This window comes from Polistes fuscatus, unplaced genomic scaffold (genome assembly GCF_010416935.1).
Source record: "Polistes fuscatus isolate 324 unplaced genomic scaffold, CU_Pfus_HIC Scaffold108, whole genome shotgun sequence".
NCBI lineage: Eukaryota > Metazoa > Arthropoda > Insecta > Hymenoptera > Vespidae > Polistes > Polistes fuscatus.
The window spans coordinates 2865-21618 of NW_025113007.1; the positions used below are offsets into that span (position 1 = coordinate 2865).

General features: G+C 28.9%; 1 protein-coding gene and 1 long non-coding RNA gene across 2 annotated transcripts; one reads left to right on the forward strand and one right to left on the reverse strand.

The window, feature by feature from the left end:
* The first annotated feature begins 977 nt into the window (after positions 1–977).
* Positions 978–5763, forward strand: LOC122526175. The gene is made up of 3 exons (XM_043649387.1): positions 978–1061; positions 4497–4768; positions 5256–5763. The coding sequence occupies exons 1-3, from the start codon at positions 1020–1022 to the stop codon at positions 5467–5469; spliced, it is 528 nt and encodes a 175-aa protein (XP_043505322.1). The 5' UTR covers positions 978–1019; the 3' UTR covers positions 5470–5763.
* Positions 5764–5981: 218 nt separating this feature from the next.
* On the reverse strand, positions 5982–8202 carry LOC122526176. The gene is made up of 3 exons (XR_006305974.1): positions 8123–8202; positions 7598–7686; positions 5982–6608 (listed from the first exon to the last, which is right to left on the reverse strand). It is a non-coding gene; the product is annotated as an uncharacterized LOC122526176 (long non-coding RNA).
* Positions 8203–18754: the final 10552 nt, after the last annotated feature.

An 18754-nucleotide genomic window follows, 5' to 3' on the forward strand; every position in this document is an offset into this window, starting at 1 on the left:
GGGGGAGTATACAAAATTCCTCCTCCTCCTCCTCCTCCTCCTCCTCCACCTCTTCTTACTTACTCGAATAGCAAATGTTGAGAAATAAAAATAAGAAAAAAGGGTCGGTTATGTATATACATGTATGTGTTCCTTTCTAATCGAATCGGAATATCCACATCACGTTATTTTACTTACTTTTAAATGTCGCACGTGTGTTTTTAATACAAATGGACGGAATAAAACATTGTTGTGTGAATCTTCTTAACGTTGCGGGGGCGAACGACGATTCCTTTCAAAAGGATCGATGACCACGATCGATGACTCAAGAAATCGGTTCATTGCACATCCGTGGGGAGAGAAAGAAAGAAAGAAAGAAAGAAAGAAAGGGAAAGACAAAACAAACAAAAAAAAAACAAGAAGAAGAAGAAAAAATACGGGAGCTGGCTCCGGGTTTTAGTTGTTCGTCTCACAACCTGAGTCGAATGAACGAACGGTAAAAGGATGAGAAGGGGAAAACAACAACGGGGGGGATAGTGGGTGGGGGGGAGGGGGGGGAGGGGGATTAAAGTGTTCAGTTAAGAGGAGTATATAAGCATCGGGGAAGTTAAGAAGCTTGGATATAAACAGTTGAATCTTTCCTATGACAAAATCATAGGAACAAACGCGTTTCTTATTTTTATATTGGATAAAGAAAAAAAAAGAAAAGAAATAATTAAGAAATAAGTAAGATAGAAATAGGAAAGGGGTTAATAAATTATCCCACGATTATTATTTAACTGAATATTATTAAAACTGAACAAAAGGTTTTTTTTTTAGCTGTGAATCAATCGATTGTTTTCGTTCGTTCGTTTGTTTTATTCATTGATTCGATTTGAAATTAAAAATTTGATAACCGAATCCGTAATTAATTAGCTTTACGTACTTAGAAATACGTGTTCGTTCGTGTCGTGTATATGGGATATGCCATTTGGAGTGTTTCGTCACCATAAGTGATCATCGTTCTCTCAACGACGACAACACTAACACTAACAACAATTATGGATCATCGTCGAGTTATCCTCGTCGTTGCACGATCGTTGGTACGTTAATAATAACGAGGACACGTTATTCTTTTTCTTTTCTTTTGGGGGGGGGTGGATTTGTTTCTATTTAATTTCGTCTGATCATTCGTTTTTTATATAATACTTCGTTAATTAATTTATATTAAATTTATATTATTAATTAATTAATGTTTCATTATTTTGATAAAAGTAAAAGTAATAATGGAAAATAATTTCGAGTTAATGGAAGGTATTTGGAAAATATTGATAAGCGCATATATGCGTCCATAGTACTCGAAATGGGTTTACGATCTGTATCAATGTTTTTCAATTTTTTTTTTACTAGTAATATTTTATAATAATAGTTTTTATAGTAATATTTTAATAGTAATATTTTAATAGTAATATTTTTTTTAGTATAAGTTTTAATAATAATTTTTTATAATATATATTGAATAGAAAAATATCAAATATAGTTAGTGCCTTTTATTGGATTAATATTTTTCAAAACCAAAAAAAAAATATTTTAGTATAAATAATTTATTAATTTTTTTTCATTATTATTATACAAACAAATAATCAATTTTTTTTTTTTATATATATAAAAATTGCACACACATTATCGATTCAAAATACACAATCAGACAATATATTAAAAATATTGATTAACACTAATTGAAAAATATTTTCTAATTACATATCCAATAAATTGCAACAATATTAAAAATATCTTTCCTTTTATTTACTTCTTTTTTTTTTTTTTTTAAATAGTTTCTCATCTTATTTATAACGATACCCACCGATATATTGACCAATAGAAAATTTATTCCAACGAGAAGGGAAGAAGATATATTCACGCAAGATTTCCACGTGTGCATTACCATTCGCATTTCCAATTGAATAACACGACCTATCCTTCGCATGATCGTAAATCCCGCGCGAATGTCGCAGAAAATGCAAGTTGCATTCACGTTAAAATCATCTACGAGAGTAACACCACCATAACGTCTTATCTTCTTAACCGACGAACACAGACTACCATCATCATCTTGAATTTTTCTTCCTATCGAGATTCAAGTCCTCTACTTTGCCAATAATATTACTATATCTTATCTATCGATTACGTAACTATTATAATACAACGTTACTGGTTTTTTTTTCTTCTATCCTCCCCCCCCCACCGTCACCCCAATGCATAATTTCATCATTCGTTAGAGATTATATCTTTTAATTAAATCTATAGATTTATACTCTAGAAATTCTTTTTACAATTATAAAAATAAAACAAAATGTATACTCTCTTGAATTATTCTTTAAATTGTAGTAACATAAATTGGTAAATTAAATTACTATTCTGAATTTTATTTATGGTAAATGAAAAAAAAATATATGAACATTTAAAAATTGTTAAAAAGATTAGAGATTATATCTTTCAATTAAATCTATAGATTTATAATCAAGAAATTCTTTTTACAATTATAAAAATAAAACAAAATATATACTCTCTTGAACTGTTCTTTAAATTGTAATATAAATTAGAAAATTAAATTACTATTCTGAATTTTATTTATGGTAAATGAAAAAAAAATATATATGAAAATTTCAAAATTGTTAAAAAAAATTAATTAAAAATTGTTAAAAAGATTAGAGATTATATCTTTTAATTAAATCTATAGATTTATAATCTAGAAATTCTTTTTACAAAATTATTAAAATAAAACAAAATATATACTCTCTTGAACTGTTCTTTAAATTATAATATAAATTAGAAAATTAAATAACTATTCTGAATTTTATTTATGGTAAATGAAAAAAAGAAAATATATGAACATTTATAAAAATTGTTGAAAAAAATTAATTCGAAATAAAATGTATTTTAATAATAAATGATTTTATGTTGTAGAGTTATTTTAAAGAGATAATCAATACTTATAACCAAGATTGAATTATTTATGGATTGCACATAGGATCCAAGAGATATACATATATTAATATTTTATTATATAATACTAAATATAATAGTAAATTGAAATCGAATTACCATAAATAAAATAAATATTAAAGAGTCCCCGAGAGAAGAGATGTTTAAACGTGTAATTATCTAAACGCGGAAAAAATTGTATTATACGTATATAAATCTTTTTCAAGCGAATAAAATGATTTTTGATTATTAAAAGTCATAATGATATTTAACTCTTCTAATTCCACATAACATCTTATCGGAAAATTGATCGGTTCGAACGAAAGTACCGAGAGTACAAATTGCCCAAGGCGTTGAATGAAAACGAAAATAAGAAGAAGATGTCTTCTTCTTCTTCTTCTTCTTCTTCTTACGATGAATGATGAGGAATAATTAAGTAGAAAGTACACTTATGTTAGGTATTTCAAGATGGCCCGGTCACGAGCCGATGATACGTACGATGATTTCAATAGAATCTTTTGGTTATACAATTTAACTTTTACTATCTCGTAGCATATATTCAAGTTGATGCGAGTTGATCGTGGGTCATCGACTTATCGAACTTACCCACTACCATTACTTTACTTCGACATTTCGTACTTTTGATATGACGTAATCGATGAAAGAAAAAGATTGATGTACGTTTAACAAAAAATACTTTCATCTTCTTCCCCTTCTTCTTCTTCTTCTTCTTCTTCATCTTCATTATCATTTTCATTAAACACATATAAGAAAAAATTAGATACATTACCAATGTTCAACATCTCTATTCATTTGTTCGAATATATTTTTCAATATTTAATACTATAAATAATACTACTAATATACTATAATACTAATATAAATACTATAAATAATACTATAATAAATAATATATAATTATATAGTAATACTATACTAATAATACTATACTAATACTATAATAATACTAAAATAAATAATACTTCATTTACTTTATCATTTTCATTAAATACATATAAGAAAAAATTAGATACATTACCAATGTTTAACATCTCTATTCATTTGTTCGAATATATTTTTCAATATTAATTAATACTATAAATAATACTACTAATATAGATATACTAATATAAATACTATAAATAATATTATAATAAATATATAATTATATAATAATACTATACTAATACTATAATAATACTAAAATAAATAATACTTCATTTACTTTATCATTTTCATTAAATACATATAAGAAAAAATTAGATATATTACCAATATTCAACATATCTATTCATTTGTTCGAATATATTTTTCAATATTTAATACTATAAATAATACTACTAATATACTATAATACTAATATAAATACAAATATACTATACATAAATACTATAAAAATAATACTATAATAAATAATATATATATATATATATATAATAATACTAAATTAATACTATAATAATACTAAAATAAATAATACTTCGTTTAATTTTCCAATAGTTTTTATACAATGAAATTGAAAAATAAATGAAATTTTTAACGATACATTACAGATTACCATTTGTTATCTGTTATCCTTCTTGACGTACTGTTCGGCTGAAAAATTATCACCCGATCAAAAGGCACCACCTTTTGCTCGTATCTCAGGTGGACTTATTTTGAATACACCCTACGAAAGTGGAGGTAATCCAACAAGTTCGAATAACGTGGATGGAGTTCAAAGGGAAGAAACGGAAGATATTAAAATCGTTGATGGTCAACCGGTTCGTGTCGTGAAAGGAAGTTACTCGTACAAAAGTCCTGAAGGATTACCTGTGTCTGTCACGTATGTGTCCCTCTGTTTAATTTTCTTATTATTATCTTCAAATATTTACAATCAATATTAAATTGTCAATCTTTTTATAATTTATTATATCACGTGAAACATTTATAAAAGACAATCCGAATAATCTGATTTTTATTGATGATAGACAACGAATTTTTATTTCACTCTTCAAAACCAAAGTATAAGTTTTGTCTGCAACATTTTTTTTTTTCTATCATCGATAACAATCGAATTATTCGAATTGAATGTTTTAAATGTTTCACTTGATATAATTTAATATTCAATTGAGTATATTCTAATGATATATAATAAGCTACACATATTTATATACAATATACAATTGAATTAATTTAATATATAATTTAATATATGATTTAACGTAAAAACAAAAACAAAAATAAACAAAAATTATTAAGAAATATTATATGAAAAATAAATATAATATAATAATAATAATAATAATAATAAAATTGTATATAAATTCAAGATATGACGCTGATGAAAATGGGAACAAAGCCTCTTTCAAATTTGGTACAGCTGTTGGCAACGGAGGTGGTGGTAAAGGAATTGGTAATGGAAATCGTGAAACGGCACCATATCCACCTGCGGGAAAACCTAAAAATGGGAAAGAACTAGAATACATTCCACCAAATTCCGATAAAACCAACAACGTCGATAGAAAATATCTTCCACCGCAATAATCAATCTTCATCTTACTCTCGTCTCTCTAATGGCATTTCAATTAGAAAGGATTATTAAAATATAATATTTTAAGTATAATCGACAGAGATTATCGATTAAACGATTCTTTTATTAACGAAGCGTTTATAAAAGTCAATCAAGATCCATTTAAATTGACGTTTTATAATAGATGTTGATAATAATAAACGCTCATCGTTTTGAAATATTTTTAAATTAACGAGACGAGTGACATTATCACGAATAAATGTACAAAGATTGTAATCCGTATATCATAAAAGAATATCACATGATAAGAAGAAGAAGAAGAAAAGGAAGAAGAAGAAAAACAAAAAATATATTTTTTTATAAATTTTCATTGTCTTTTATTCATTTTCTTCGAAATTTTCATCATCCTTTATCAATTGTTCTTTCTTTTTTTTTATCCTTTTTAATTTGAATTCTAATCATCTTATTTTAAGGAACGAACAAGGAAGTGGTCGGTTTATTAATAAATGTTTCTCACGGTAGCTTATTATTTAAAAATTAAAAGTATTGAACTGATTTAAATTTTATAGAAACTAGTGATTTCCTTCAACTAACAATAAGGCACCCATGAATGATAGTTTTTCGTATATATTTCTTATTCATTTGTTTTTACGTTCAATTATATATTAAATTATATATTATCAGTATATATGTGTAGCATATATATCATACTGTTAATTATTTAAAAATTAAAAGATTAATTCAATTAGATGCTAGCCTGTTTTCCATACATTTTGTTAATGTGTACTCCGATTGCTGTAATTGGCTGCCAAAGTTAGTAATTATTGCATATAACTAATTAATTTAATAATAATGACAATTTTCTTATTTCAAACCTGAAAATATGAATCTAGTCATACCCACTTATCAAGTTTTTTCACTTTTCCAATTTGTTTTAAATTGTGAATAACAGTTGAATGGTCGACAATGAGTTCTTCAGCAACTTCTCGTATGGTTTCATGTGGATCCCCTTTAATGAGGTCTTCGATTAACGGTGTCATCAACCCATGCTTTGTTGACATTTCAAGTTGCTTCCGTAGCTTTATATTCAAGTTTGAACTCGTGCAGTAAAATAATTCGAATTTCTTGTTTCGACAACATCTGTATGAACGATCTGAAAGCATATGCAAAATAATTATAGAAAAAAGATAATAGCATTAATTAATAAAGAGAAAAACATATTTTAAAATGATATATAACATGACTGAATTTGTTAAAGATATTATTTAAATATCAATACAAAAAACATAGACAATATGAAAACGCACTAAGCTTGTATTATAATAAACAATAGTAGGTAAAATACTTATATTCTAAATATATATACTTAAAATTCTATTAATTAGTTTTAAACATATAGATTATTTTATTTTTTAATTCGATTCATGATCCACTGCTACTTTTTTGAAATTTGTTACAGTTCATATATTAATTTCTTCTTTAAATAATTTAAAATTAAAACTATTACTCATCAAAGAAGAAGACTCCGTTATGGTGTAAGATCAATCGATATCAATTTCTTTATCCTGTCGATATGAAGATTTGTGTTATTTTCTCCTTCGTAAAGATTCCAAGTGAAATATTAAGCGAATAGAATACAAATGCAACGACAAGAAATAATTATAACCGGAATCGAAGGTAAATGCAATAATCCATGTATAAGTAAGAAACAAATATTATATTACTCTTAAGAAAAACTTATTTATAGCGTTAATAAACTAATTCTTTCAGCGGAAGTGTTAAATCATTTTACTGGAAGAGAGAGCGCATTACTTTTAACAATGATAAATAGGATCCAACGATACCGTCATTATAAAAGATTATGTAAAACGGTATCTTCATTTTACTAACATTGAGAAAATCCAGAAATATTAATATCTTATTAAAGAAACCATAGAAGAAAAGATTTCTTATTATTACAAATTTAATAATTACATACATATGTAAAACTAACCTAGTCGGTGTTGAGCTTTTCCAAAGCACAAGTGTAAACGCGTATAAAACATCATGCACTCTCTCTTTCTTTTTATCTTTCTTCTTCCCCCTTTTCACATTCTTTTTATTTAACTTCTCTATGCTATAAAAGAAAAAGGAAAAACATACCTCGATGAATATGAAGAAGATAATAAAGTAAACACAATTATAGGGTTAGGTATGAGTTTTCATGCTGAATTCTTCCAATGCTCCAAAACCTGAAAATAATTAAAAATAACATTGCATTAGTATAATACAAAAAAAATCAAATATACGAATATTGTGTACGTATGTGTACGAGTTCACTGTATGCATATGCATACATGTCAAGTGTATGATGAAAATCAAATTTAAGATGAGATACGATCTACGAAGAGATAATTATTAAATAATATTTATTAGAGAGTCATCATTAGAGATAGTAATTAATATCGATATCGTGAAAATAAATTGGAAAATTAGAACAAATATTAAATAACAAAATCTCCATGGGATTTTACGCAAAGCCAAGAGATATATATAATTTTCACGAATATCTTTCGAACTTTTTAATATTTCGTTTTGGCAACACTCACGTATAAAACTCTTACTTGTAGCAATCGTTTGATATACAATATAAGGTAATACGAATATTAAAAAATATTTTTTAATTACCTCAAATTGACAGGACAACGATAATTCGATCCAACACACACATGAAAAATTCACTAATGGTACAACTGAATTTAAAGAGGGAGAAGGATAAAAACAAAAATATCAGGCATATAGGTTAAAAAAAGTGTTCCTTTTTTTTAATAAACATATTTATATGACTTCAAAAATATAGTTTTAAATTGTGTCTTAAAAAATAATTAAGAAAGGCTGTCATACCTTAACTAATAATAGATTGCTTTTTATAATGGTCTCAAAAATATTATCAGGTTAAATAAACACGTATATCATTAATAACTGATTGGTATAAATTTTGTTCTAAGCGATAATTGTCGCTAAATAAATTGTAAATAAATTCAATTCAAATATCATTTTGTTACTTTTTTTTTTATGATACAGTTCTGTTACTTTGAAGTAACAATGGCCTTTAAGAGACATTTCTGTATATGTACCATAAAGCTTGTGTGTTCCGTCAAATGTCAGAACAAGTTGAGGAATTTATTGCAGCGAACAATTTCTGACCATGTTTACTAGTTTTATTGCGGAAGAGCTATAAAGATACCGGAGGGACAAATTCGACCCATAAAGGGTTAACGCATCGCTGACCGGTCACGAGTTAACTCGTGATAAGTTTTTACCGCATCTTTATTGTTTTCACAGTGCACTGTTGGAAATCTTGTAGCATAATTATTTGGTCTGCATACCTCGAGTGGTGTCTCGCTTATAAGACCGGTCAAGTTTCGTTCTTAGTTGTAAAAAAAATTTCAACAATGACCGAACGCACCAAAGAAGAACCTTTTACTGAAGTATACGCAAATGCTTCATCTGATTGTCTAAGTGATTGATTTCCTTCTTCGAAAGGAAAATGGAGCGAAACCCGATATATTTGCAAAATTTGTGGTGTACCATTACACGTAAGTGATTGTTATACTTTTTATCATACGAAAAAGAAATATTAAGAGTCGAATAATAAATAATATTTATTAAAGTTTATTTATATTGTTTTACTTCCAGATCCGCTTTCAAAACAATAGCCCGGGCACATGAGGTAAATTTTAAGAAAAGTTGCTGGCCAGCAATGTGTTAAGGTAAATAGTTAAATTTACGTCTTATATATTTTAACATTAATATTATTATTTACTTATATATACAGGAATATGATGGAAAATTAGAAAAGCAGTGTAAGGTCTATACATATGCTTAATAAATATATTAAATTAATTTTACCCAGTGGTAAATTTATGGCTCACGATTACAGTCATCAGTCAACACTCACAATTTTTTATTCCAATAAACGACATGCTACAAGAGACATAAGGTTTGAAAAGATTTATTTATAAAATAATTTTTGTCTACATAGGCATTTAATAATTAGTTTTTTAATTACAGAGGATATATCCATTCGAATTATTTCTTCATAATAAGCCAGTGTATGTATGGGTTGTCAATTTACTTAGACAATGATGATATATTTTCTAATGTCTGCGACGACGGAAGATAGAAAAAATCATAGTTGCTTTAAATAGCTCAGTTTTGTCCAATACAAAACTTTATAATCTTTATTCGTTAGTAAGAACGTTTGTTTATTTATTTATTTTTTGTTTTGTTTTTCATAACAATTTTTAAGCAAAGTACAGTTTTTATAATTTCAAGAAGTTTATTTTTCAGATCCAGTCCATACTAGTAGGTTGTCCTACTTCTAGCTTGAAGGAAATAAAGTCTAGGATCAGTGATTCCAAATTTTTACCAACTTTCACAGAAGTAAGTTTAATATTTTTATGGTGTGATATTAATTTTAATATGAAAATCAAACTATTTAAGGTTACCAAGATTATCGCAGAATGAGCCGTTTCCCCAGTTCAATACTTTATCGCTCAACTCAATTTATAAAAATTTGGAAATATGAGAAAAAATTAAAACTGAGTCTAAGTCATTGAAAATAGAATTGGTGAAAATCTCCGAGTAACTGCCGCGCCTGTTTGAGTTGGACTTTTATGTCGAGTTACTGGTGAACACCAAACAACACGTCATTGTCATGAATTATATTTTATAAACTATTCAAAAAAGGTTGAACATATAGTTCACGACCTCGTGGAAAAGATACTATTAAAAGGAAAATGCTGTTATATTATAATCCTATTTATTCAGTGGAAGTCAAATGTGAGCTGAAGGATGTTGCTAATTCTACTGCAAATCAAGAAACTCGTTAAAATGATCACAATCTAGATTCAAAAGAATCTACAGATGTTGAAACGTCAGAACAGTAAAATTTAAACTTGGAACCGTCAATTAGTAAAAACGAGTAAGATGAAAACTGTAATTACTGATTTAAATAACATTAAGGACATTTACGAACCTTCTGTGTTCCGTCATTTGTCGGGACACTTGAAAGAATTTATCTCAACGAAAAATTCTGATCGTTCTCACAAAGATAAAAATACCTGACAAAGGGTTTTACAAAAGATAGAGAATATTTGTTTGGGATCACTTCGTCGACAGACATCATAGCTTCAGCTATCGCGTTCAGTATCCTATTTCAATTCCTAGAACTTGGAGAGTGTGTATTTGATCAGTTATCCCCACTCCAAGGTCACACCGATGCTCTTGGTGGGATATATCTTAGAAGTGGCTGATGAAGACCGCTACGTCTCAGCTGCTTCAGTTTTTCCATAACCGTCTCAGGAGGAATCACAATTTACGGTTTCCTCTCTACTTAGTGTATACTAACATAAACAAATGACATTCAGTATTACAGTATTACAGTACTACAGTATTTATTTAACCATTTGCTCTGGGAAAAAAAATTCACCAACGCGTGCCATACACGTCGTGTTTGTTTCTGTGACAATCGTCTAACGACTTGCCTGGCTTGTCTTTCCACCGCAAGTGATTAAATAATTTATTATTCACTTATAATATTTTATAATGACGCATTGGGCAGCTGTGTCGTTCGTAGAAGTTATAAATCGAGTGGTAAATTTTGAAATTTGTACAGACGATGGTAAAATTAAATCATCGCGTGATTCTGTTTGGAAAGATATTTGTCAAATTTGGAAACTGCCTTCTGGAAAATATTTAAAAACACCAATTGCTTTATATTTTGACGTGAAACAAAATCGACATAATATTTTCGATCGATATCTAAAGGAGCGAGGTTTAAATTTTCCAAACATCGATGAAGACAAAGCCATTTTTCATCCAGAGAATGATGAATCAATTGAAAGTGTTGAAACCCAAGAAAAATATTTAAGTTTTAAAATAACTTTTACTAAAGAAGAATGGTTAAAAATTAAACCAATCGAAAAAATCGATTGCAATGATAAAAAATATTATGCGTTAAAACACGGTTGGAAATCTATTGTTTCAAACTTAATATATGTTGCACAAAAATTACCTTGCACTTTCAAATTTCCTCAGCAATCAGTTATTTACTTTGAAAATGAAAATAACATTGATAAATTTATTCTAAAAATTTCAGGCTCATGTACTGAAAAATTATGCCATGCTACTATTCTTGGAAAGTGTATTTTTAATTTCAGCGATGATGAAAATGTGTCCATGCTAATACAGACAGCAAATACTTTAAACATTCCCCATTTCAAAAAACGGCGTATTACTGGAGAACAGAGGCGTCAGTTTGCAAAAAAATTAGAATTACGGAAAGGAGAACAGTACAAAAGAAAGCTCATAGAAACATATCAACGGTATTGTAATTTTGCAGCTCCTATTATCCCAAATGTATCTGTTCAGACACGTCATGGACGGAAGAAAATCCGTCATGGTATTCAGGAAAACTTATTTGACTCGTTAACACACTTGAAGCATAATAATTTAGAATTTGTTGATGTAATTAAACAAGTTGGATATGATAAATTTTTTATTATGTATTGGACTGATCAGCAAATCGAACTATATAACGATCTAATTAAACTTAACCCGATAGTTTCCATAGATGCTACTGGAAGTGTAGTTAAAAAAATACCATTTGCCGATGATTATCAACAAGATCCAATATTTCTATACCAAATTGTCACACATATCAATCATCTAATCATTCCAATTTGTCAGATGTTATCGAAGAGACACGACACAAGAATCCTGACACTTTGGCTGCATGAATGGATTTCATCGAAAGCTCGAATACCTCTAAATGTAGTAACGGATATGTCTGCAGCTCTACAAAACTCAATATGTTTAGCTTTTTGTAACCTGACTTATAAAGAATATTTATCCAAGTGTTTTCAATTTTTAATGAAGAAAAGTAAAACTTTGCCACAATTATACATAAGGATTGACATTGCTCATTTGATTCATAGCGTGTCAACGCACAAATGTTTTTTATCAATAACATTTATAATTAAAGATTTCTATCTAAGAGCTATTGGTTTAATGAGCACACTCGAAAATTTGTCGGACGTTGAAAAAATGATAAAAGCTTTATTAAACATTAGTCAAAGCAAATATGGATGTAAAAATGATATTCAATGGGTATTGAAAAAATTAGAAACGTTTAGTTTTGACGATACAGCTATTGATTACAAAATAGTTAAAAACAGTAGTAGTTATGATGAAATAAATCTTTGTGATATCCATTTATTTTGCCATGATGAGGACCTAGAAGATGATAATTTTTCGGCTGTAAGTTCATCTGTTAATTTGGAATTATCAAATTATATTGATAAACTTGTAGAAGAAACTTCTAACAATATTCATTATAATAATTCTGCAAAGTTTGGCGGTATTAACCCTTATTATTCAGTAGCAATATTACAGAAACTAATTAAGTTGTTTAAACAATTTCCATCTTGGACAAACGTGATGCGAGAACATTACAGATCAAAAAATGATATTGCTACTTCGTCCTATTCTGAAAATTATTTTAAGTATGTTAAAGATAATGTTTTGAAAGGTCACCAACCAACTCGAGCAGATATGTTTTTAATTGAACATGTTAAAACAATTTCGGCAAGAATGGTAGAAGGAAGAGCTGCGTATGACAAACAACAGATGATTAAAGTATCACATAACACTAAAAAAGTGATAGACAATAGTGTGCTGAACTGTGAAGAAAATTGGAAAAATAAAAATGAACTTAACAAAACTGTTGAACTAAATATTACTGAGGATACGTTTTCGGAAATTTCTGTAAGTGGAGTAGAGGAAAAATTAAAAAAGTTTAGAAACAATGATAATGAAACTGAAACGCTACATAAACGTAAATCATCTAAAGAAATTATTTTATCAAATGCTGTAAGTATGTCATCAGATTTTCAACCACAGTCTACCTCTGTTGTTAATTCTTCCGATAGTGTGAGTGCTGTGTTCTAGTAAAGAAATTAGTATATTGTATCTGTTAAATTAATTAAATTAATTTAAACTGTTTAAATTTCAGATAAAATTTCATTCTACACCAAAATTATCTTCAAATTTTTCATATGAACATAATCAAGAAAATAGTTATTCAATAGTAGTAGACGAGCAACCAATCCCATTTAAAATTTGTGAAACTGAAATGCCACTCAAATTGTTCGATTAAAGGTCGGGGTGAATAACAGTTTTGACGAAGTAGTACAAAATATGGATCATATATTTTAACAAAACACAAGAAAATAGAACAAAATACAAGTAAAAAACTCCTTTTATATATATATCGTCGCACTTAAGGTTTAAACACTTACTGACTTCAGGCTTATTATAAATTATTCGTACTTATATATGCATCTATCCGTATATCACTCTTTATGTAACTCTCTATATAAGCCTATATAACTTTTAATATTACTCTTGTATATCTCCTCGTGCATAACTTCTAATAATAAGCCCTTATTCCGGTCTGGTGTCCGTCTCTTATACCCCGCACATAGTAGGAGGGGAAGGACTCTCCTTTTCCTACAGGGCGTTTCTTCTTACATCACAGATTCCCTATTGGTCATCGATATTTCTTTCTTTTAACGCCTGTAACGCCTTAGCGAGAGAGTATCTTTCACAGCTATCGGAATTTTACCCGTTTAAACTTGCATTTGTTTACATAAGGGGGAACGAGCATGAGACCCTTTCTTTTAAGGAGACCGAATATCTTAGAATTATTTCTATCGCCTGTAACCTATAAGCTTTTAGAAAATATTACTTATTTATTTAGTTTTTTTCTTTAGATTATATTACTTATTTATTTAGGTTTTTTCTCTAGATTATCAACACCTTTAGAATTCTTTATTCCCATAGAATTCCTATACAAATAATTTCTATCTCGTCTGTAGGCTGCTCGGTTCGGCGTAATGTGACACAAATGAAAAAATATCTCAAACACTGATACGTGCTAGCCGGTTAAGCGAGGTAAATACATCAATCGATTTCCAGCAGCAACGTTATTCCATCACAATGCCGTAGCCATCAAGTCTAAAGCAACAAAAAAAACGGAAAATGGTTGAAAATGGTAACAGATGTGGATCTTATAAAGTTGGTAAATTAATATTATCATTTCGCAATACCTGTCCGTTTGATTGCATAGTGGAAGTTTTGTCGTTTGCATATTTAAAATTTAGAAGTTATCAAAATTTTATTGATAGTAAAAAAAGTCATTCTGAATTTCTAAAAATTTTACGATATACGCGGAATTTGGTCCTACTTCAGACTTTTATAGTAAAAGATTTCATCTTTTAAGAAAAATGTATCGTGAGAAACAATATATTATTGATTGCATAGATGATGTCAATAAATTAATTCAAAATTTTCTGAGATGTTATGAATCTATCACTGAATGGACATGTATGAAATGTGAATCTTCCGAAACCAAAAAAATATTAGTTAAACGTTAATGCTCAATTAATATTAGATAATGGCTATAATTTTTTACAGCAAAGTGTTTCGAATGAAATCGAAAAAGAAACATTTTATTGTAAAAACTGTAAAAAATTGTAACCGGTCGTATACTGGAAATTGATTCTTATCTATTTTTAAATATAGATCATTTTTATGAAGCAAACTATTCTTCAAAAAAAAAGTTATCAGACATTAATTTGCAGGAAATTCCCATAACACTAAATATTGAAAATAAAAAATATTAGCCGACTGGAGTGATTGAATTCCGTACGCCAAGTTTGGCCGCATATCTGTTCTATATTTTCCTTTATTTCGCGCTAGCCAAGCGTCTTCTTCTCTAACATAAGACCTAAGCAACGCGCCTTTCCCAGGCGCCATGTTGCGACCATTCTAACGATTTATGTTTTTTCCTTCTTTTACTTTTTGATTCTTCTACGAAGGGGCCTCTCCACTCTTACAAGAGTCCCTTTATTTTATCTCTCTTTCTACATATGTATAAAATACCGTAGTATCTACTCATAAATGTCTGAACAAATAATTTGAACGAAAAAACATTTTCATGAACTCTGAATCGCAATTTATATATTAATCATATATTAGATGTAACAATTAATTCAGTACCTTTTATACAAATTTAATATTTATCAATAGAGTAATCGTACGTCTGTTAATCTTCGAAATAGTTTTCAATTAGTTTCTAGGACTATGGTCAATTTTTCTGACAACTGCCGAATAAAAGGTAGCGATTTTGATGCAATCTATTTAATATCAAGGCATCGAATTAATTTCTACATCTAATAAGTACTCGTAACATATTTTTTGTTGTTTAAATTAATGCTAGCATTGTTATGGTTTTCATATTTATACAGTAAGAATTAGTTGCAATTATATAATCATATCTAATTTAAAATAATATTACAAATCATGTTTACGGGATAATCGGTATCTCGAGTATTTTATAATAGTTAATTTTCAACGCCACAATTTGAAAAAACAATTGTCAGACCTTTATAATATTTTGTAATCATTAACTTTGAACATTATCTTTCGTTATCAATCTTACGGGACATTATTTTATCAATTTTACAAATACTTACAATCCAATTTACTACTTAAATATCTTGAATATCTTAAAAGTAAACGATGCATAGAGTAATTCCGATTTTTGATTAGATATGATTTTAATTTCAAATGATTTTCTCCTTCGAGCGAATCGATTTGGAAAGTACAATTATCAGAAAAATCGAAACAACATTTATCAAAGTTGTATAAATTTTCTACAACTTTCTAATTGGTCAAGCTAGGATAAAAAGGAACAATAGTTGATATTTTATTTATCATTTGTATTAACAACATTAAGAATAATATCTAATTGTAAGTATAGAAATCTAGAAATCTTCAATTTATTATTCTTTCCATTAAATTCAATTAAAATTATTAATACTTATTTTGTGTTATACGTAATAATAGAAGAACCATTAAAAAAAAAATCAAATGTGTGTGTGTGTGTTACTCAAGTTATTTTATATAAATTAATGATTCTAATTAATAGTTTAATATTTTTTTAAACTATGATACCGCTCGAAACAGTCACCTTTATGTAGTGGGACGTTGCAGTATTTAAAAGCGAAACCTGTTCTGCTTAGTTTTTTTTTACTTACACAAATTCTGCATTGTCGTAGGGGATTTTTACATCGACCGCTGGTCATTATATTTATCAGTTTATGCTTTCCAAAATTTGCCAGTCTTCTGGGATAATCAAATCGGGATGTGGTCCTTGTGGGTTCGTAATTAGGTAGACCCTTATCTTGTTCTTCAATTTCGCAGTCTTTTATCAATAAAAGTGCCGCTTTGTGCAAAAAATTTTTATATCTAATCTTCTGTCCGTTCAGAGTTGTATATACTTTAAAGGAATTAAAAAGTGCACAGTTGATGAAGAACATTACGAAACGTTTCGTCCATTTCTTTGTTTTCCTAAAAATGGAGTAATAGGACAGATATTGATCCGCGCGATCTAAGCCCTTCATATATTTATTATAATCTATTATTGAAATATGCTTCTGTATGGGGAATTTGATGTCCTGCTTCTGTTTCTAGATTCCGCCATATGTGCAGAATGTATTGTCCAGATCATGTGTACGTTCTTTTTTGCCATTATTCCATACTTGTAGTAAAATATGGCCATTTCTTCATTTTAAACGATATGAGACTGCTTGCTGAGTGACTTCTAAAGTAAGTGCATGTTCCGTCATTTATCGGAACAGTAGGGGTAAGATTATACAACGGAGAATTTGGATAAGATACGCATTTACAAAGATGCCCGACCGAGGACTATGCAAAGAAATAGAGAGTATTTGTTTAGGACCTTTGGGTTTTATTGCGTCGGCATTCATTCATAGAGTATAAAGAACAAATATAGCAATCACATAAGGCATCTTATTTCGAATTCCTAAAAACTGTAACGCAGTATATTTGATCAGATATCCCCACTCCAAGGTCGCATCGGAGCCCTTTGGTGGGATGTATCGTGGAGGGGGGGGAAGAGGGCAGTTACATTTTAGACCAAAAAGAGTTAGTTGTCCATACTCGTTAGGCGGAATCACATCCAAATGATCCGAGCAGCATTCAATACATTACACAAATACAACTAGTCAGTAACCCGAAGTTATTGCTAGTACTAAGCATCAAAGTTAGCATAGATCAGTATACAAGGCCCAGGCACCATACTGATCTCTTGGAAACGAGTATTAATAAATATTCACATTTCATTACAAGTTGAAGTGTATTATTTGGATCAACTCCTTCCGTCTTTACAACGAGGAAGTGGAAAGAGACAGCAGTCTTTTTCCTAGCAAAGTGAGAATGCGCGTGCACGAAAGCGTGCACAGTACGGGAGTGGGAACCAGCACTACCGTACAACTGTACATTTGGTTCTGCGAGTTGGATCAATCGCATTAAATGGTCCTTCGAGCCGGATCAATCGTACAGTGCAAGTTCCTTTTGTGTTTGAGACGAATCTTCCTCCAATAATTCCACCAATTCTGCATCCTCGTAAATTTTGGCCTTCCACTGCGATCTTTGTCTTTTACGTCGAAATCACCGTTTTTAAACTTTTAAAACTACTCATAACATGTTCTCCCACTCAAGGCAGCCTCATTATATGCTTCTACGAGCAATCGATGCGCCTCAGTTGCAGATTTTTTTAAATTAAAGAAGTACATTAAAAGTTCCCGCAAATGACGCTTATTTGACTCAAATTTAGACATTTTTGGATAAAAAAAAATATATGATGCTAATACGAAATTAATAATATGATAGGGTTATGTTGCTCTTGAATGAGTAACCTAATTTTCAAGCCGGTTATCATCTGCGAATTCTAACGTAAGCCTCGTGCAATGGCATCTCTCTCAAAACTGCGGAAACTTATTTGTACACCTAATATAATAATAATAATAATAATAATATTGAAATATCGATTTATTGAAATTCACGATATATAAATTAATTACGAAGCAATGCAAAAGAATTTTTACATGCTTTCTTGGCATGAAATCGAGTAAATTAATGCACGATTTCACCACTATTAACAAAATACCTAAAGGGAAAAAAGAAGTGCATCAATTAATTGCATTGTTAATTAAATGAATTGAAATCGATGAAAAAAGAAGATTCTAGCCTAATCTAAAATAAATACACACATATATAAAAATTACATATATTAGGCTTACCATATGTGTTCTCTTTATCATAAATCACCTTGTATATAATATATTTTCTTTTTTCGTGAGATTTTCTTAAGAATTTCGATCACTCTGA